The 22,198-nt window shown below is 44.2% G+C and overlaps 1 protein-coding gene across 1 annotated transcript in view; it reads left to right on the top strand.

Moving 5' to 3' along the window:
• The window catches only part of akap6 (A kinase (PRKA) anchor protein 6), a gene marked incomplete at both ends in the record, with an annotated part of 377,282 nt that overhangs the window by 332,645 nt on the left and 22,439 nt on the right, over window positions 1-22,198 (top strand). Inside the window, 2 exons of the mRNA XM_083633037.1 lie at window positions 9,461-9,544; window positions 10,325-10,474. Of these exons, the coding sequence (XP_083489163.1) occupies window positions 9,461-9,544; window positions 10,325-10,474 (234 nt within the window). The remainder of the gene's footprint in view (window positions 1-9,460; window positions 9,545-10,324; window positions 10,475-22,198) is intronic.

The following is a 22,198-nucleotide window of genomic DNA, read 5'->3' as shown; positions in this document are numbered from 1 at the left end:
GAAGGACCCCTTACAAGATAAAAAATATACCGGGGACCCCCTCATTCTGATTTGTGATTTTGTGCTAAGCTTAATTGTTTCCACGGTAACGTGCTTGACTTTTAAATTGATAGGTTTGTTAGATTAGAATGTAATCCATGAACCATTTTAGATTTAAAGCATAAAATATTTTTGTTGAACTAGGAAACTTTAGCAAAAAAAAGTTTTTATTTTTATTTTCCTGAAAACTTTTCGCGGACCCCTGGCAAAGTGCCAGGGACCCCTGGGGGTCCCTCGACCCCCATTTGAGAATCACTGCTTTATAGAACCGCAACTCAGGTAATTTGTCAGCTAAAACATAATGACAAATCTAAATAAAGAACCTGTTGTGGTTCTTACAAAGTTCCTTTGATACTGTCTGTTTGGAGCATTTCATGCTTTTAAAGGTTCTATGTGGAACCATTTGAGCAGTGTCCTATAGAGAACCATTCCAAAATGGTTGTAATTGCAGCATAAAGATTCAAACCATTTGAAAGAGCATTGTGCTATGAAGAAACTTTCCAAAAGGCTTCTTTACACCTAAATGCTTCTGTGGTGGTATAAGCCCATTTTCTGTGTCTCCAGTTGTTCCCAAACCAGGTAAGGGTCCTGAGGTGGTTCCACAGTTTAATGTCATCATGACCAAACCACGGTCCTGAGGAGGTTCCACAGTTTCATGTCATCATCATTTCATTTGAAGACAGGAGAGAGAGAGGATGTTATAGGTGGCTTTCACACCATGTGGTTTGGTCCAGACTTTAGACGCCATGACACCGGCGGGCTCTGTCCTCTTCCATTCGGCCCGTGGCATGGTCATTTTCATCTGAAAACAACTTTGATCAAATCTGAACCAAAGAAAGAAAAAGTTCTAAATGATTTTCTTTCACAGGAAAAAGTGAAATGTTAGCTAAAATAGCAAACATCTATCACTTCCTCTTTATTTTTATTTGAAAAAACATCAATAACATCAAATATTACTGTAACATTGCTGCATTACGGCAGTTAGTTTGTACAGCATCAGGAAAAGTAAATTTTGAGCGATAGTAGGAAGCATCCTAACTGACTGGAATCGGGACACTGCTAGCTAGTGAACTAGCCTGATGAATCTGTGCAAGCTCATTTTTTGCTCTGGCAGATGCATATACTGTAGCCTGACATCGCCAGACGCATTCACAAGTCACAGTGGTTCTCAAAGTTTTTCATGTCAAGGACCCCTGAACTGACAAAAAGTAGACCATACCCCCATTCCATGAGATTTTTGTCTTACCATCTGTCATTGTGTTACTTATGGATGGAATTATAGTGAAAATAAATTATCCTCCTTTTTGCTGGGGACCCCTGGCATATCCTCAAGGACCCCTGTGGGTCCCTGGACCCCCACTTTGCGAATCACTAACTTAAAGGGACAGCTCACCCTAAAATCCAAAATACATATTTTTCCTCTCACCTGTACTGCTATTTATCCATCTAGAGCATTTTGTGTTAGTTGCCTGAGTTTTGGAGATATCGTCATAGAGATTTCTGCCTTCTCTCCAATACAATGGAACTGGATGGCACTCGGCTTGTGGTGGTCAAAATGCCAAAAAATGTATTTGAAAAAGTCAACAGCAATGTATCTTTCCTGAAATCATGACCTGGTTACTCAAGATAATAGACAGACCTTGTTGTGAGCAGTTTCATGTAGGAACTATTTCCTTTCGACCAAACTTAAAGGTGGACTAACCCCCCAGATATGTAACAAAACGGTGATTTGAAAAAACCTATGGAAAAAAACAAGAAATGACGTATCCTCTTGTCTATACTATACTCTTTGGCTGTTTGGCTGACCATTACAGTTTGCCCACCACCTCGAAAATAATTTATATGAGAGCTGCAATATCTTTATAAATATCAACAACTAGCCAACGCTGGTGGCCTGTATGGAAACAGCGTTGCTCAAAATGGTTGAAAGTTATATAAATTTGGCCATTCAGTGGCGAACTAGAAATTTAATTATTTTTCTCCCATGTATGTGTGTGGCGGCTTGTCGAACTTACGTTAGGAGAGACTAGTGACGCGAGGCTCGTTACCGCAGCACACCGCACAATAGGACAAACCCCCCACTCTGGGGTAACACAATACGAGATTTCTCCACGTCATTCCCTCATCCAACTTGCCATATACCGTGCCATGAAATCCGTTTTTAATTTTCGTTTGGGGGCTTTTCGTGATTCTTGTTAAAAGTTGTGCAAAAGTTTTCCTCTCAGCGCAGAGCTGCAGGCTGCGTTCTCCCCCTCCTTCCTCCCAGACCCCGGCTGGCGAAACAGCCTCCTGCATGGGGCGCTCTGTAACCCTCACGGAGCAACAACAAACAAACACAGACAGAAATAGCTGGTGTGCTATTTTTCTGCTCAATCAGTGTCTGAGATTGGGTACAGGATTACAGGAATCCCGCATCTGTTTGCGAAGGTGCGACTGGACAGGACGCTTTTCACAGACAGGGGCACAGCGTCAGTGAGGCTGCAGTAGCTGAGTAGCCTGCTATAGTCGGAGCGAGGTGAGTGTCACTTCACCATGCCTTCTCCGAGTCCTCCCCGTCGAAAGTGAAGCGACAGAGAAAGAAAGGACGAGAGAGAAGGGAAAGGTTCCGTGCGCTGCAGGCAGAGGGGGGGAGAGAGAGAGAAACAAGTGCACTGGCTGCGCTATAGGCCATCCATTCACAAACTGCACTGGTCTCTGTGACCGCGATGGCGCTCCAAGGATTAAATTATTATTACTCTCTTACCTTTCATGACACAACTTTAAAACGTAGATAGATAGTAAAAAACACATATTTATGAAAAGTCATGGACAGGCAGGGTCATATCTTTTATTGAAATACAGTTACATGCATTGAAAATATCAAAACGGTCCCACTGACCACAGTGGTGGTTCTAGTGTTAACAGGTCAAGTGACACAAACAGCCAATGAGCTGTGTGTATTGTAGCACCATATTGGTAGGAAAATGCTTGTGACATCATGGGAATAGGCTTGGAGTTGTGAGGAGCCGAAAGGGTACAGGGGTAGTAGGGGAGTAACTATCTTGAAATCCCATAGTCTTTGGTTCATCGTGACGTCACGACGTATCAAATCTCCCATTCATTTGAGGGCAAAAAAAAAGCAGTGTTCCACCCATAGAGGGCACTTATGCCAGTTATGCTGCTGATAAATGATACAAATGGTAGAATGGCAACAGTTTGGTCTCAAATGTGAACATTTTGACCAGCATTCTTCACACACCACCCCCAAAGTCATATATATTGGTTAAAAGCTGAAAAAAAGTGTTTTGGGGGTTAGTTACACTTTAAGGTTAAGGTCACTGTGACCTCACGAACGCCATTTCCAAGCTTGTTAATGCAATATCTCAAGAATGCCTTGACGGAATTTCTTCCAATTTGCCTCAAACGTCCACTTAGACTCAAGGATAAACTGATAAGATTTTGGTGGTCAAAGTTGAAGGTTACTGTGACATCACAAACGCTCATTTCATGTTCGTTCACGTTATATCTCAGGAATGCCTTGATGGAATTTCATCTAATTTGCCTCAAACGTCCACTTGGACTCAAGGATGAACTCATTACATTTTGGTGGTCAAAGGTCAAGGTCACTGTTGTATTTTACTGTTTACTTTGTCCATGTGTAAAGCACTTTGTAACATTGTGTTTTAAAAGGTGCTATATAAATAAAGAGTTACTTACTTACCTCACGAATGCCATTTTCAAGCTCTGTAACGCCATATCTCAGTAACACCTTGATGAAATGTCTTCACATTTGGCTCAAACGTCAAAGTCTGGACATACATGGATGTCGACTGCTTACTAGTTGGCGGAGGCATATATCGGTGGTGCAGTGGTGTGACACATCATTCGAAAGCTTACAATCTGCACTTTCATAATCTGTAAAAAACTGAAAAATGACCTCGGCCTACAGTACTTGTGGGTCGACATACCAGCGGCTGTCACATATTAGCTTTCACTTCTTGGCAATGTAAGTTCTTTGCAGTGGGATTAACCTCTTAAAATATTTTTTTTTATTCAACAAATCAGAGGGTCTCTGAGTGAAACCCACAGAGAATGAAAATGGACAGGAGCCACCATCCACTGAGCCACTGGGTGTTCCTTTCTCTCCTTTTCTCTCTGGGTCTCTTGCTTTCTTTTTTATCTTTCTCTCTCTCTCTCTCTATCTTGACCTTTCTTTGTATCCCTCCTCATCTCTCTACCTCTGGATTATTCTCTCTCTCTATCTTGACCTTTCTCTGTATCCCTCCTTATATCTACCTCTGGATTATTCTCTCTCTTTTATCCCCCTTTTCCTCTCTCTGTCTCACTCTCTTGGTTCTGCTGTATGTCTCTTGTCTGTCCTTTATATCCACCCCCCTCTCTTTCTCTCTCTCTCTGTGCAGCCACCCCACAGCTTTCCATGTATTTGGGAAGAAAAGCTTTTTAGCAAATATTTGTCCGACTGTGTCTGTAGACCCTCTGAGTCACAGGGGCCCAGCCAGACTCAACGGGCTGAGAGAGAGAGACAGAGGGAGAGATCAGTGCATAAAAACTAGCAATGCAGAAACAATGGAGACTTAGGATTTTCTCTCTCCCCTCTCAGTCTAAAAATAAAACTCGGGGGAAAGAGCCAAACTGTAATAATAATGATAATTACTGATATAGTATGTAATTCATATAGTGCTTTTATGTTGCGTTTCATTTCATTGTCCCACTCTCGTGGGGTCAATTTCAGGCATTGTGGGAGTTCTACAGAAGTCTATTGGACTACCCTGCATGTTGTGGGAGTTCTATAGAAGTATATTGGACTACCCTGCACATTGTGGGACTTCTATAGAAGTCTATTGGACTACCTTGCACATTGTGGGAGTTCTATAGAGGTCTATTGGACTACCCTGCATGTTGTGGGAGTTCTATAGAAGTCTATTGGACTACCCTGCACGTTGTGGAAGTTCTATAGAAGTCTATTGGACTACCCTGCACGTTGTGGGAGTTCTATAAAAGTCTATTGGACTACCCTGCACATTATGGGAGTTCTATAGAGTATATTGGACTGCACGTTGTGGGAGTTCTATAGAAGTCTATTGGACTACCCTGCACGTTGTGGGACTTCTATAGTCTATTGGCCTGCATGTTGTGGGAATTCTATAGAAGTCTATTGGACTACCCTGCACGTTGTGGGAGTTCTATAGAAGTCTAGACTACCCTGCACGTTGTGGGAGTTCTATAGAAGTCTATTGGACTACCCTGCGCGTTGTGGGAGTTCTATAGAAGTCTATTGGACTACCCTGCACATTATGGGAGTTCTATAGAGTATATTGGACTGCACGTTGTGGGAGTTCTATAGAAGTCTATTGGACTACCCTGCACGTTGTAGGAGTTCTATAGACGGTTTTCACCAGAGTGCAACCCCACAGCACTTCCTTTTTCTCAGCATTCGGCAAACTGCAGAAATATTCACTCGACATCGTTACTTTTGTTTTCGCTGCTCAGCTGTATAGACGGTTTTCACGGAATGGTCAGTCCTGCACTTGAATGTTTTTTTTTCTTTTATGTCCATAGCAAACACTGCAACAGGAAGTGAGCGGGGGTTCAATTTAGAATGTTTAAAACCGTCTATAGAAGTCTAGACTACCCTGCACGTTGTGGGAGTTCTATAGAAGTCTATTGGACTACCCTGCATCTGGAAAAATGATGAAAAAGGGGTACTCAGTGTGTTAAAAAGTGACGAACGAGTTGGATTTTAATGCAGCTCTCCAGCCGGCTGACTCATTGTTTCAGAGCCAAACACACACACACACACACACACACACACACACACACACACACACACACACACACACACACACACACACACACACACACACACACACTCACACACACACACACACACACACACACACACGTTTGTACAGCTAACTTAGTGAGGACATTCATTGACATAATGCATTCCCTAAAACCTAGCCTTAACCTTAACCACAATGCCTAACCCTAACCCAGTGGTTCCCAAACTGGAGTATGCGTACCCCTAAGGGTACATGGAGGTACTACAAGGGGTACTTGAGAGAAAGGGGAAAACTGAAAAATTGAAGAATAAATCATGAAAATAAATAAAACGTTAAAATGAATCTGCACAAGAGACACATTTTTTACTCCATTTCTTATTTACTCAGGTTATATTCTTCAAAAGGTGGGTTATCATTCATTCATTGCATAATATGCTATAGTTTTCTCATGCAGTTTTCTAAGCAAAATGTTGTAGTCGGGTAAAGAGGGTACTTGGATTCAGAAATCAGGTAAAGGGGGTACTGAAGCCAAAAGAAGTTTGAGAACCACTGACCTAACCCTATAAACCCAATTCTAACCTAACCCTTAAAACCAAGTCTTAAAGGCACTAAATGCGATATTCAGCCCTGCTACAGTATATGCCCGCAAAACACTATTATATATCTAGCGAGACAGGCGAGTTATAATGTTCAGAGCTGTGAAAGAAGCCACGCCCCCTCTCTGTGTTGTGAAAACAGGCTTTGTTGATTCAAGCCTACTGCGGTGTCAGCCCGAGGCTCCTGCTTCGTTTCTGTGGATTTTGCTCTTCCCCGCGTTTATAAATGGACAGAGAGTGACCCAGCGAGGCTTGACAGCATATAATGGATCAAGCCGTGACTGTGATTTGGAATATAAAGCGGCCATGGTTGTGAAAATAATGTTAGTCCCTGTTTGTATCGAGGTTTGGGACAGTGTGCTTCCTGGTCTTTGTTTACAGTGCGGTAAGTCAGCTGTGTGGCTTTGCTCTGTGTGTCTCGATGCGGAGGAGTGTCTGTTTTGCATAGTGTACATACTAGATAGCAGACGCTATATCAGAGCAATGCGAGTGTTTATGGTGGCATGGGAAGCCGTGGATATGTTTTATAGACTGTTTGTCTTTACGTTTTGATGTTACAGCTTCAGCGTGACATCTAGTGGACAGAAATCTTACATAATGGACATTTAACCATCTGAGGGCCCTTTGAAGGTGTGTTACAAAGTGAGGACTGGCCAAAGTGTCCTCACTTCCCAGGTATAAAATATGCATTGGTCCTCACTAAGATAGCTGTACAAGAACACACACACGCATACCCAAGGCTTGTCCTCTTGATCCTGTCTGGTGTATTCGACAAGCAGGCAAGCCTCAAATATGCTAAAATAAAGAGCGAGAAAGAGGAGAGGCGGAAGAGGAAGAGTTGAGCGTTTTGCATGTGAGAGGAAGAGAGAGAGAGAGGGAGAGACGGACAGAAAGGGAGAGAGACAGAGAGAGAGAATCCCATTTCATTGTAATAGTGTTTAATATTTATTGGAAAAATGTAAAGAAAATGTAAAGGAAGTGCTTTCGGTGCGCGGACGGGATTAGCATAAATAGTTTGGGGCTTGGACGTGTTCGGCTGTCCCCCCGATCCTCTGTGACATGCACACACACTCACACAGGCACGCACACACACAGACACACACACACACATGCACGCGCGCGTGCACACACACACACACACACACACACACACACACACACACACACACACACACACACACACACACACAGAAATACATGCATATGTTTGTACACAACCACAAACAGACACAACATGCATATTTCTGCACGGGCATGCGTACACACACTAACACACTTGTGCGCTGGCATGCATTAGCACACATTTAAACACGCAAACGCATGCACACACACACACACACACACACACAAACACACACATACACACACACACACACACACACACACACACACACCCGGTACACTGACCTTTGGGTTTAGGAGCTGATCAGCATATAGTGATTTATAATAGGCAGTGCCAATCTTCTGCATCTTTTGCATCTATTAGACAGGAGGACAGATGCGAGCAGAGACAATATTGGTATTGTCATTTATTTTCTGTACTGTTACTGCTGATCACAGTCAGCCATTTGTATAGTCAATGTGCCTTTTATGCTAATGAAGGGTAATGAATGGTCTGAATTTAACTGGAATACACTGAATTCAAAAGAGGAGAAAAAATGTTAAAACAAAAAATACTGCTTGTTCTTGGCCCAAAAAAGAAAAAAAATCAGTTCCTCGAAAGGCCACTTGAGGCTGGCTGCAAAAGTGGGTAAATCCCCAAACACGCCTATGTTAATGCCTGACTGTACTGTAGCCATTATACAGTCTAATCTAATGTATGGCTGCAAAAATAAGTCAGACTGTAGAAGTCAATGGGAAAATGAGCCTACTCCTCCTTGATTTATGACCTCAGTAAACACTTTCCTAATGAATTTATGGTCTCAATCTAGCCTGATATTCAGACTGAATTGTCAACTCGTAAACTAATTTCCTCTTCTAGTCTGAGATTGCAGTCAGTTCAGGGGATTTCTATGAAGGGAGGGGCTTCGATTTTCCCTAACCATGGCTGATCAGCTGAAAATCTGCCATTTCCGGTCACGTCCCGATCAATCGGTGCATCTCTAGTTACAATTTCTTAAAATGTGTGCCTTTATTACTATTATTCCAGCTCAACGGTATCGGTTGTTCATTGTCTATGAAAGGCAGCTGTGCAAGGCTAGCGTTAGCAAGCTCTAAAACATTAGCGCTTTATCCTAGCGCACAGCATGTTGTTGGTTCGCAGTACAACCGATGCTGGAATGAGACACATATTTTCAAAACTTACTTCAGTCCTACTCCTTCCTCCTCACTCACTTCCAAGTCGTCTCCTTTTTTATTGCAGTCCCGAATTGGTTATTCCATGTGACTGGTATGCTAGCCAAGTAGCCAGGGAGCCCAGACAGATAAAGCTCCAGCAGGCAGCGATCTCTCACAGGCAAGACTGACTGACAACAGCGTTAGCCAATCAGCGCCCGTGATTGGATTTTCAACTGGAGAAAAAGCTTTTGCACATGACGATGCCAGACCAACAACAGCCAAATCCACAACTGTGGAGTGGGCGTGGCTTCGAAGGTCTGGAGCCAGGCTAGTCTCAATCACTACTTTCAAGTCCTCTTCAATACAGCATGATGTTCATTTAGTAAACTATGGTCCCATTTAGAGTCAAATAGATGATATTAAAGCAGACTATGTTTGGGGCATGATTGACAGGTCATCTGTCCTGTAATTGCGCACCTCGCCAATCACGGACCAATAGCATATTTATTGGCTATAATTTCATTATTGGAATAATACATAATAACATACATTTCCCATTATCGGCTGATAATTTATTGACCCGATATATAGTTGGCAGGCATACATATTTTATTTTTATTTTATTTTATTTAGTTACAATATTTTCTAGATTTGTTTGCTGACTTTCCCTTTTCCATCTCTCCTTTTCCTGTTTTTACCATCTCCTTTCATCCTTCATCTCTCTCCCTCTCTCTCTCTCTCCCCCCGTCCCTCTCTCCCTCTCAGTCTCTGTGTGCGGAGGTGCGCGGCAGGCGGAGAGGCGTCTCATCTGTTCTGAGACTCTGCCAGAAACTGCTGCAACAAAGCCAGGTGAGTAAAACAAACTGTGCACACATCAAAGAACAACTGCATTAATATTATTATTGTTAGTGGGAGCTGCAGAAGTACAGGTCATTACAGTTGTAGTATTACAGTGGTAGTAGTAGTGTCTCAGAGACTCTGAGGAAGACACTTGTAGTGTCGAAATGTCAGTCTCTGTTTGCACCTGAATTAAATAGCTGAATTTGACCGTCTGCTCCAGATCTCATCTTTCATCATTCTCAGTCCCTGTTCTGAGAAGCACCGTTTTGCAAGGTCCGTCAGCAGAAGCGCGGATTTCCCTTTGTGTTCTACCTGGTTAAAAAGTTAGGTCACCCACAGCAGAGCCGTGTATATAGAAGAGTCGCAATATCTCCATTCAAAGTAAAGTAAAGATTAAGCAGCGCTGTCGAGTTGCAGCAAAATGGACAGTTTGTGATATACTTTGAAAGGGTCAGACGTTTAAAGAATCAAATTGTATATTATCAGCTTTCTTTTAGCATTCAAAGTAGCCAAGCCTCCTTCCTGGCTATTCATTGGCTACTGAGTCACACATTTTGGTCCTCCGCTGACGCCACTCTCTTACTAGATTGCTCTGACCCGCAGGGGTGCTCTTTACACTTCCTGAAAGATTCAGCCCGATCGTACGTAAAATGGCATAGCTGTGGCCGAACCCAATTCTGCTCACTCACACACAGACATACATTATACTTGGCATTCTTATTATAGGATGATAATCAGCATTGTAATTCTGATAACTCTCACTCTCTGTGACCTGTTCCTGCGGAACAGTCAGGGCCCTTGGAGGTGGGCCCAGAGGCGGAGCAACATCGTGAGGCCCTCCAACTGCTGTCAATCAATCTGGAGAGGCGGTGGGAGGCCATTGTCATGCAGGCACTGCAGTGGCAGAACAGGCTGAGGAGGGAGCTGGGAGATGAGCAGGTGCAAAGACAATTTCACTCTCTACAACTCACTCTTTACATCTCACTCTACATCTCACTCTTTATTCTGTAGGTATTAGAGTTTGTTTTCCTCCGGTCCGAATCAGTTGATGAGTTTGGAGCATCTTCCCCTTGGTTTAGTTTCTTTTCACAGAGTAAAATGGAAGTGAACCAAAATGCATCAGTACAAACCACATGAGAGCGTTGACTCTGCTTATTGGTCAGATGTGTCTGGTCTGAGGTGGGAGCGAGAAAGGGAATAGGCCGACAGGAAAAAGATCCTGTGTTCTGGACTAGTGCACATTGCATACAGTAGCAATGTGCACTAGTCCAGAACACAGGATCTCCGCATACAGACCAGCAACTGTCACTTGATCAAAAAATGTGTTACTTCTCCAAAGTGATCACTGAGATGCAAATTATGTTTTCCTCTGTCACCTCTTCCACAAACAAACAAACAGACATAGCAAATGAGATTGTAACACTTTGACAGTCAGCGTCTCAGGATGCCACACCTCTGCAGCGACGATGATATGTCTCATATATTTTATTATTATTATTATCATTATTATTATTATTATTAATAATAATATTAATAATTATTATTATTTATTTTTCCAAGAAAGTAATACCATGGCAGGCAGTGATGAACCGACTCAAGTTACAGACACAGCAGAACATGCACATCCCAGGCAAGCCATTGGCTCCCTCACCATCCTCATCCTCCTCTACCTCACTGCTGCTTTCGACACCATCAATCACTCCATCCTCCTCTCCCGCCTCCAGCACTCCATTGGCATCACCGGCACCGTCCTCTCCTGGCTCACCTCATACCTCTCCGACCATCACCAATTCATCTCCACCAACAACTGCAAATCCTCCACTGCCCCAGTCACTCACGGTGTCTCCCAAGGTTCAGTACTCGGTCCCCTACTCTTCATCCTCTACATCCTTCCCCTCGGTCAGATCCTCCACCATCACGGCCTCCGTTTCCATTGCTATGCCGATGACACTCAACTTTACCTGTCCTCCAAAACCATCACCCACTCCACCCTCTCTGCCTGCCTCAGTGACATAAAAACCTGGATGCAAAAGAACTTTCTCAAACTCAACTGCAATAAATCTGAAATTCTCATTATTGGCCCCAAGTCCCTCACCCGCTCTGCTCAGAACTTCTCTCTCACCATCGACGGCTCCATTATCACCCCCTCCGCCCAGGTCCACAACCTCGGTCTCATCCTCAATCCCACCCTCTCCCTCCTCCCCCATGCAAATCATATCACCAAAACTGCTTTCTTTCACCTCCGGAACATCGCCCGCCTCCGCCCCTCCCTATCCTTCCCCGCTGCTGAAACTCTCATCCATGCCCTCATCACATCCAGACTCGACTACTGCAATAGCATCCTCTACGGTTCCCCCCACAAAATCATCAACAAACTTCAATACGTCCAGAACTCCGCTGCCCGCCTCCTCACCTCCACCCGCCGCCGAGACCACATCACTCCCGTCCTCCACAACCTCCACTGGCTCCCAGTCAAATACCGGATCAACTACAAAATTCTACTCACCACCTACAAAGCCCTCAACAACCTGCCCCCCCCCTACCTCTCTGATCTCCTCCCCCGCCACATCCCCACCCGCAGCCTCAGGTCCGGAGACACCAACTGCTTGACGATCCCCAGGACCAAGCTCCGGACCTGGGGCGACAGGGCCTTCTCAGTTGCCGCACCCACCCTCTGGAACACTCTCCGTCAATCTAACTCCATAACATCCTTCAAACAGGCCCTCAAGACCCACCTCTTCAACCTCGCCTTCTCCTCCTAACCTCACTCCACCCTACCTACTGTCCCCACCTTTCATGAATGTATCAAATTAAAGTATTTAATTCTGTGTGTTCTGTAAAGCGACTTTGAGTATTTAGAAAAGCGTTATATAAGATAAATGTATTATTATTATTTTTTTTATCACTTTATTTCTCAGTTTTCACAAAAACATGGATGTCACGAAATACAAAAGTGTATGAAAACTCTTTTTCTTTTTTCTCCGCACCTGAGCCCATATACGCATAGACTGGTGGACTAAGGGGGCAGTGGAAGTGTAGTGTGGTACGACAGGCATTGCTGAATATAGTAAGGCTGGGAGAGATGTTGGCCGACAAGCATCAGCCTCCATCTGAACCCAGGCAGGAGACTCATCGTTAGCATAGGTTTGATGCCAAAACGCCATAGCTTGCAGGTTACTAGCCCAATAGTATAATTGAAAGTGTGGTAAAGCCATACCGCCCACTGATTTGGGTCTTTGTAGGAAGTCTTTACGGATATGAGGTGGCTTCTTATTCCAAATAAAGTCAGAAATTATCTTATTGAGATGTGAAAAAAAGATTTCTTGATAAAGATTGGTATAGTTTGAAAAAGGTATAAAAATTTGGGTAAAGTGTTCATTTTAATTAGATTAATTCTGCCTGCTAGGGAGAGAGGAAGCATGGACCATTTATCGAAGGCCGTCTTGGTTCGTTCCAGAAGAGGAGCAAAGTTAAGTTGAAATAAATCTGGGATTTTTCGAGCTACAACTACACCTAAGTATGTAAAGTTGTTCATGGATATCTTAAAAGGACAAGCATTAAAGCAAATGACTGCGCGGCAGCGTTGACAGGGAAAAGCTCACTTTTTGCAACATTAATCTTATAACCAGACAATTCACTAAAATGATTTAACGTATTAATAACATGGGGCAGGGTATTCTGGGGGTCAGTTATATATAATAATAAATCGTCAGCGTATAACGAAAGTTTGTGTTCTCTTCCCCCCCTTAATATGCCACGGATTTCAGGCAAAGAACGTAGTAGGATCGCAAGGGGCTTGATGGCTAAGGCAAATAGAAGGGGAGAGATCGGGCATCCCTGTCTCGTGCCACGTTGTAGTGGGAAGAACTGGGAATTAATGTTATTAGTGCGCACTGATGACACTGAGGACTTGTGTAATAATTTTAACCATGATACAAATTTGGGGCCAAATCCAAATCTCTCTAGACACTGAAAGAGATAGCCCCATTCGACCCTATCAAATGCTTTCTCAGCGTCTAGAGAGATAACTGCCTCGGGTAGTGATTGATTGGGATCTGATGCGTGTATAATATTTAAAAGTCGATGAATATTAAAAAAAGAGAGACGATTCTTTAAAAAAGCCAGTTTGGTCTGGAGAAATAATACTTTACTTTATTTCATTTAGCAGACCCTTTTGTCCAAAGCGACTTACAACATATTACAACATAGCATAAAAATACAGCAATAAAATACAACAGTAAACAACAATAAACCAAAAAACGGGAGCATAAAATACACAAATCACTTTTCGGAGGGGCCCAGGTGTAGTTCGAAAAAGTGTGTTTGTCTCCGGCGGAAAATGGCTAACGAGTCAGCCAGCATAACAGAGGGGGGGAGCTCGTTCCACCATTGAGGAGCCAGGGAGGAAAAGAGTCGTGAGTGGGCCAAGCGGCCCCCAGGGTCACGTAGTGATGGAGGGGCAAGGCGAGCTGTGCAGGTGGAGGAGCGGAGGGGACGGTTGGATGTTTGAAAACTGACCAAAGATTGCAGATAGGTAGGGGCTGACCGGTGAACTGCCCGGTAGGCCAGTACTAGAGTCTTGAATTTGATGCGGGCTATAATTGGGAGCCAGTGGAGGTCGCGGAGAAGGGGAGTGACGTGAGAGGATTTAGGTAGATTGAACACCAGACGGGCAGCTGCATTCTGGATGAGCTGGAGGGGTTGGATGGCCGAGGCAGGTAGCCCCGCCATGAGAACAATGCAATAATCGAGGCGGGAAAGAACAAGTGCCTGGACCAGAAGTTGAGATAATAGACGGTAAGGTAGACTCTAGACGGCGTGCCAGGATCTTAGCCAGCAATTTGCGATCCACATTAAGGAGCGAAATAGGGCGGTAAGACCCACAATTAAGGGGATCCTTATCTTTTTTCAACAAAACTGATATAGAAGCCTGATAGAACGTTGATGGAAGACGGCCCCCGACAAAGGACTCCTCAAATGCGGAGAGTAACACAGGAAGAAGCCTATCTGCAAATCGCTTAAAAAATTCAACAGTGAAACCATCTGGTCCCGGCGCTTTTGAGTTTTGCATATTGTAAAGAGCTGTTCTGGTTTCCCCCATAGACAGAGGTTCTTCCAACTGCTTCCCAAATACTTCACTTATTTGAGGTAAATTTATGCTTCGAAAGAACAAATCCAGTTTAGAGGGGTCAAAGACCATTTCAGAGGAATAGAGAGAGGAATAAAAACATTTAAACTCGTCATTAATCTCCTGCTCATCATTAGAAATCTGGCCATCTTGTTTACGGATGCCTGTGATCAGAGTAGAGGCTGTGAGTTGTCTGATCTGTTGAGCAAGAATCTTGCCCGTCTTGTCTGAATGTTCATACAGATTGGAGCGAGCTTGAAGTAATAACTGTTCTGTATGACGTGTGGTCATCAAGTCAAACTCTGTCTGCAAAGTTGATCTCTCCTTTAAAAGTTCATGAGTGGGAGCGGTTGAGTAGGTATAATCCAACTGTTGAATTTGGTCAGAGAGCTCTTTAAGACGCCCCCTCCTATCCCTGCTCTCCCAAGAAGTGTGTGAAATTATTACTCCTCTTAAAAAAGCTTTAAGCGTTTCCCAAAGAGTGGATTTGTTAACATCTGGTGTATCATTTATGACCAGGAAAAAATCAATCTCTCTATTAATGGATTCAACAAATTAATCATCAGCTAACGAAAGATTGTTAAAACGCCAAGGGCGCCGGGTAGCTTTCTTTGGAAAAGATAATTGCAAAACCACAGGTGCATGGTCAGAGATAACAATGCCTTCATACTTGCTGTCTTTAACTGAGGTCAGCAGCTGGCTATCGATTATAAAGTAATCAATCCGGGAATAGGAATGATGCACAGCGGAAAAGAATGAGTACTGTCTTAAATCAGGGTATATAAACCGCCACGGATCTGACATATTATATATCTGTAGAAAGGAATTAATGGTCTTTGCTGATTTCATTATATTGTAGGGAGTCTTAGAGGAGCGATCTATTACTGGATGTAACACACAGTTAAAATCACCCCCCAAAATGAGCCTGTGAGTGTTTAAGTTAGGTAATGAAGATAAAAATGTTTTCATAAACTGTGCATCATCCCCATTTGGGGCATATACATTGGCCAATATTAAAGGGACATTGAATAGGGTACCTGTGACCACAACAGATCTTCCTTGGTTGTCTGCAGTAACATTCTGCATAATAAAGGGCGTGTTCTTATTAATAAGAATAGTAGCTCCCCAATTCTTGTGTTGGTAATTAGAGTGATATAGTTGCCCCACCCAGTTTTTGCGTAATCTGTTGTGGTCAGAAGTCGTAAGATGGGTTTCCTGGAGAAAAGCAATGTTAACAGTCAGATTTTTCAAATGTGATAAGACTCTATTACGTTTGATAATATTATTAACCCCCTTGGTGTTCCAACTGATGCAATTTACTGTAATATTGCCTTCATTACTCCTTGTTAGCAGTGAGTTAGCCATAATCATAAGAAATCAAAGAATTGACTGTTACTACAGCAATCAGAAGAAATAGCGAACATCACCACACGCACCTTGACACAAAATATGTAACAATAACTACAAATATGAAACAAAATGCCCCCTTCCCCCGACTTACCACTCCCCAAATGAGAAGTAAGAATCCCCTGGCACACTTGGTTCTTTCCCCTTCAGCTGCCTTAGGCAGTAACATCAAAACAAAAACAAAAAAAACCAATGCTCCTTAAGTGCATTATAAGTTTCAATTGCCACACCTGAAATAAAGCTATAAACCCCGCCTACGGTATCCAAGTATAAAGTATAAAACTAGCAGCCTCCTCGGAGATGAGGGTAGAAACGCCCAAATGTAAACATACATAAGCATACTTGCGTAGCTTTGCTGTGACTGAGTCCAAACATATTCGCGAAAATATTCCGCCTCTTGCTGGTGATGTGAATAATTGTCCACCCAAATGCATCCCCAAGAATACATTCTCCTTTCTTATCGATACAAATAATATTAATAATAAACACCCATACCTGAAGCCCCCCCAACAAAACAGAGCAGCGGCCATAGTAAAAAGTATATGTACTGGGATGAAAACTTAAAGTTATTATCACGCTTAGATAATACAGGTGTAAACAAACAAAACCGTTCGAAAGGACTGAGTCGTCCACGGGCGCACATCACCAGGCATGGTTGTACAAAATGAACAAGTCGTCCACTGTCGCACATCACCAGACGTTACGCTAACGAAAACATTGAATTGTCACACATCACCAACTGTGGAAATTACGAACCAGCCTTGTCCCTGTATGCAGTGCCGGGCGTATGAGGCAGCTATCCTCTTCTTACCGTATCTTAATCTCCTATTCGGCCCATTGAGAAATTAGTCTGTTTAGCGAGGAAGTCCTCCACATCTGCGGGGGCCTTGAAGGACCGTGAGACGCCTTCGCAGACAAGACGTAGCTCAGCTGGGTGGTACAGACCGTATTTGATGCCTGCCTGTCTGAGCTTAGCTTTGACCGGGTTGAAAGCCGCTCTGCGGCGGCTGAGCTCGGCACTCATATCAGGGAATATGTGGACCCTTGCCCCTCTGAATTTGAGTTTGCCCTTGTTTCTGGATACTTGTAGGATTTTCTCTCTATCCGAGTAATAGTGCAGCCGCACTATCACAGGCTTGGGGCGGTCACCGGATTTGGGTTTAGCAGCAAGGGATCTGTGAGCACGATCAAGCACCACGGGGTTAGATATATCATCGTCCAGCACCTTGTTGAAAAAAGAGGCCATGAATGCCATAGTTTGCCACTTTCTGCATCCTCAGGGATCCCGATGATTCTCAGGTTCTGACGGCGGCTCCTGTTCTCCAAGTCGTCATTCCGGTCCTTAAGTTTCGCCATCTCCACCTTCAAAACAGAAACGATGCACCCCAGCTCAGTAATATTGGTGTCATGGCGGTTGAGAGCGCCCTCAATATCCCGCACAGCGGTAGTCGTCTCGGCCTGTGTTGAGCGAAGGGTCGCCGTCTCGGCTCTAAACTCCGCTGTTAGGGAAGCGATGTCCGCTTTAGTATCGCGACGGAGGGCCTCGAGGTCTTGCTTGATTTCAACGCGGAAATTAGCCATCTCTTGTCTAATTGTGTCGCTCATCAGCTGTCGGGAGGCGTCCAGCTTGGCTTTAACCAGCTGGAGAAGGGTATTTTGCTCCGGCTCTTGTATGGGTGAAGGTGAAGGTGAAGCAGGCCACCCTTGTTGGCTAGGTGGGAGGCGGATGGAGCTGCTAGCATTAGCTGGGTCCATGACCGATTGTTTGAGTGCAGAGCTAGGCGGATTTTGAGCCGCTTTGCCTGACCTTGCTTGGTTTCTAGTCGCCATTAAGCTCAAAAAATGTTTCTTCAATGCGCAGGCAGAATTATGTCACTGAAATATCAAAATGGTGTGGTATAATATGTTAAAATATACGGAGCTCGTTAGACCTGCGGCTACTCCATGTTGGACGCAAACCGGAAGTCCAGATAAATGTATTATTATTATTATTATTTCACGTTGAGTCTTCAAAAATATTTTTTCTTACAATAAGAACAAAAATCTGACAATAAGGTGAGGTAATTATACTTGTTTGGTTAAGGTCAAGGTTTACTTTATTGTCCCAATAGGGGATTTTTTTTTCTTTCCCCAATGCCGTTTCCCTTGTTTCAAGAATGTACTGTAAACAAGTGACAATATCTGGAAAGAATAAGGCAGAATAAGGTTTCAAGAAAATGTCTCTTGGTGACAGATGTTTTTCCCATCCCCATTGTGGGACATGTGACCTTCAGCAGGAGAAAGATCTGTCAGAGTGAGAGTGGTAACTGCTGAGACTTCTCTGTAGGTAGTGTTAGCTTAGCTGTTAGCATTCATGCACAGTTCTTTGGCAGATTTGACCTCCGTAGTGTAGTGGTTGTGTATTATTTACAAACATGTTGTGGTTTCTGGTGCTTATTGCATCTTTCAGAAACAATATTATCTTAGACTCTTTGGCTTGATGGAATTGTTTTTAGAGTTTGATGATTAGAGCGAAGGCTAATGCTGGAAGCTGTCGGCTCGGCGCACGTTAAACCTGTTATGAGGATCTATTAGTGAGCATCATAAATGTGAAGTGCAATATGGCTGAGGAGAGAGCTGTCCGGAGCAGAGCCACTGGGCCGCAGAGCAGATCGAGCGGAGCGGAGCTTTCTGAAGCCGCTGCACAGGAACGCACACAGCCTGTTATGGATTTCGTATAGAGATGGACCCGGCTCCACGGGGGGGTGGGGGGTACATTTAGATATAAGAGGAAGGCTTTGGCAGGTGGAAGACGTTGGCACGAATGCACATACACACACACTCAGACACATGCACGCAAGTGCACGCACACACATGCAAATTCACACTCACTTGTGCAAGTGTAAAAAAAACTGTTCAATCTCAAGCACATACACATACAGAGCTACAGTTATAGAAACACTCCGCCGCTTTTCAACCAGCGTTGTATCATAAAATCAGTAGTAGATCAGAAAACAGTAAATGCAAACAGGTTTGCAGGCATTCATTTAGTTTGACAGTTATTGAGATTTGTTTTGAGTTAAGGGTTTCCAGCTTTAAACCAATGTACATGTATATGGCTTTTGAGTAGTGTTGCTGAAGGATTCCAGGCAAAATATCCACATTCTACACACTGTATAATTGTCATACAGTGAGAGTGCCCTCTAGGGGTTGAAACCCACTTTCGCAGTTTGGTCTCAAAAGGCTGATCTTCGGTTCCTGTTACGGCATCAAGACCGCCCCTCACAGCCCCAAAGCAACTGCTGTGAGGAGAGGCGTTTATTGGCCCTTTTCACAGCAACCAACCGTGTTGATATTGCATTAGCTTCCTGATTCATCACCAACGGTTGCTGTGAAAAGGGTCTACAGACGTAATGTCTTACAGTTGACTTGAACATAACATCAGTGTATGAGTCAAGTGGTCATAGCTATTGTGCTGTTAGTATAGATTATTTTAATGTCAATGTTATAGTTGTGTGGATTTATAGTATTTGGTAGGTTAGTTAGTGATTGTAGACAGTTTGGAGTTAGACCTAGTATGACCATGTGGGCTAGCTGCTGTGTGTGTGTGTGTGTGTGTGTGTGTGTGTGTGTGTGTGTGTGTGTGTGTGTGTGTGTGTGTGTGTGTGTGTGTGTGTGTGTGTGTGTGTGTGTGTGTGTGTGTGTGTGTGTGTGTGTGTGTGTGTGTGTGTGTGTGTGTGTGTGTGTGTTCCCCAGCTCCAGCACTGGCAGTCTGGGTGTAGCATGCCGCACTAGTGGTTGACACAGCTCTCTTGAGTCCTGGCATAAAAGTGAGCTAGGAAGCTGATGATGTGTGAGGGGTCAGAGCGGGCTGAAAGGCCATGTCCTAAGCCCAGCACCTCAGCTACCCCAACATGAGGTTGATTTGCAATTTTTTTTAATCAAGTACAGGCAAGTCTGCAGGAATTCTGGGGGTTTAGTTCCCCTTGAAGCAGAGCTGTCCGTTTGTTATGTACTTTTGAAAGGGTCAGACGTTTAAAGAATCAAATTGTATATTATCAGCTTTATTTTATCCATTCAAATCTAGCGTGAGCCCCCTTCCTGGCTATTCCCCCGCTACGTGAATCACGCATTTTGGACTTCCGTTGGCACCACTCTTTCTTTAGTCTCGCTGGCCAGCCTCCCCTCCCTTGAAAGGAGTCTGGTGCCGCAGGTCTCCATTGTGGAATTGCGATGGGCGGCGCTTAGCGGCAGTGCCCTTGGAAAATAGTTTCCAACAATCCAATTTGCCATTTTCAGCATGTAGCAATGAGCTAGCTTGTAGGTTTCTGCCGTTAGCTTGCTAGCTAGTTAGCGTTGTTGTTTTCACTGAGGTGGCAGGGCACTATTTACAGTGACACACAGGGAGGAGGGAGCGGAAGCTGCTCTGATTGACATGGTCGGAGCCAATGACAGAGCTTGTAATAAGCGGGGAGCAGACATCCGGCAGCGACTGAAACAGTCGCTCCAATGGGGAGCAGCTGTAGAGCAGGGGAGGGTTTATCCCAGTAGCCTGTTTCCGTGCAGCCAGACGACTCTCGCGGAAGGCAGGGGAGGCTGGCCAGCGACACTACTCTCTGTTCTATATTACTCTGGCTAACGCTAGCTGTTAGCTGTGGGTTAACGTTGGTTACATGGCAGTAAACTGAATGGCCAGTTTAATATAACTGCCAACCAGTTCGAGTCACGCTCTTTCCATAAAGCCCACAAGCGTTGGCTACTTGTTGATCTAAGATGTGGCTCTAAAATAACGTTTTTATCGATACGGTCAGACTGTCATGGCGGCTGTTTCCGATAAATGTTTCCGATATTTCTGGTGTGTGCACAGACGAAGAGCATAGTGAGGACAAGAGGAGACGATCTTCTGCTTATTTTACAACAGTGCGCCTGCAGTCAATTTGTATTGGAACAAACTAGCGGCTGGAATCTGCTGCCTTTTTTTTGTTCGAATCAAGCAGCATGCCGTTTTGCCAGAAATCTGGGGGTTTGGTCCCTCCTTAATGATATTGGAGCACTCACACACATACACACACACACACACACACACACACACACACACACACAGACGCATGCCTACATGTAGCAGCGAGTAACAATCTCACCAAGTGTGCAGAAATGGAAACAACACACATGTAGTGATATTGTAGCACACACAGCGTCACATGCACATGAGCATGTGCGCGCACATACACACACACACACACACACACACACACACACACATTGGGACACTTTCTTATTGATGGCAGAGAATTAACTCATTGAGTGCCAAGGACATCGATCGACGTCAAAGTAAATAGTGACGTAGAGTGCCAAAGACGTTGATCGACGTCAAATGCGTTTTTTGACGGTGGGACGTGGATCAAAGCCTCCTGCATCTCCTGTACAAATATTGTAGCTATTGAAGGTGTATAACCTATTTTACGGACTCATTAGGTGGCGACAGTGCTCTCCAGATTAGAGAAAGGTCCGGAAAACAGCAGGAAAAAGCCCCGTGATGAAAGAGAAACCGCTCATGCTGCAGCCAGAGCCATATAGATTGCTCTGGCTGGAGTTAACGTTGGCTGCGAACAGCAGTCAATCCGCGCCCACAACTGAGCCTCTCTGTCTCTGCTGTATAGTTTCTGCACACGATTAGCCGCCAGAAAAGCAGCACCCGACGCCGAAGGGCCAAACCATTGTCAGCAGTCCGGTTTGGCTTTATGGCAGTCGCGCTGGGAGCCGGCGCACAAAAACGGAGCACTCCGAAAATAGACTGGGTGCGTGTTAGGCTGTGTGTTAGTGTGGGGAGGAGTTTGCAGCTGAGGGGGGGAGAGGGGGGTGGGGCACGCAGGGCACCACACAACTACACCACGTCACTACATCAGAAAATATTATCTTCAGACTCAGTGAATGTGCTTGAAATGCTTCATTTCACAAAAGGCGGAATAACTCAGCTTCTAATTTGAAACGCATGTTTTTGCTCAAAACAACCTATCTTCTCCGGCTCATAACTAAAGAACGGAAAATGGTATCAATAAACTTTTTTTTGCTGATGATACAATAGAGTCAGCTCGTTCTTTGTGCGTGTTCGGTGTTTACATAGTAATATCACACAATATTCTGTGGGC

This window comes from Poromitra crassiceps (assembly GCF_964638095.1).
Source record: "Poromitra crassiceps genome assembly, chromosome: 3".
Lineage (NCBI taxonomy): Eukaryota > Metazoa > Chordata > Actinopteri > Beryciformes > Melamphaidae > Poromitra > Poromitra crassiceps.
Note: the sequence above shows the minus strand (reverse complement) of the source record. Positions and strands in the feature narration are given on the sequence as shown.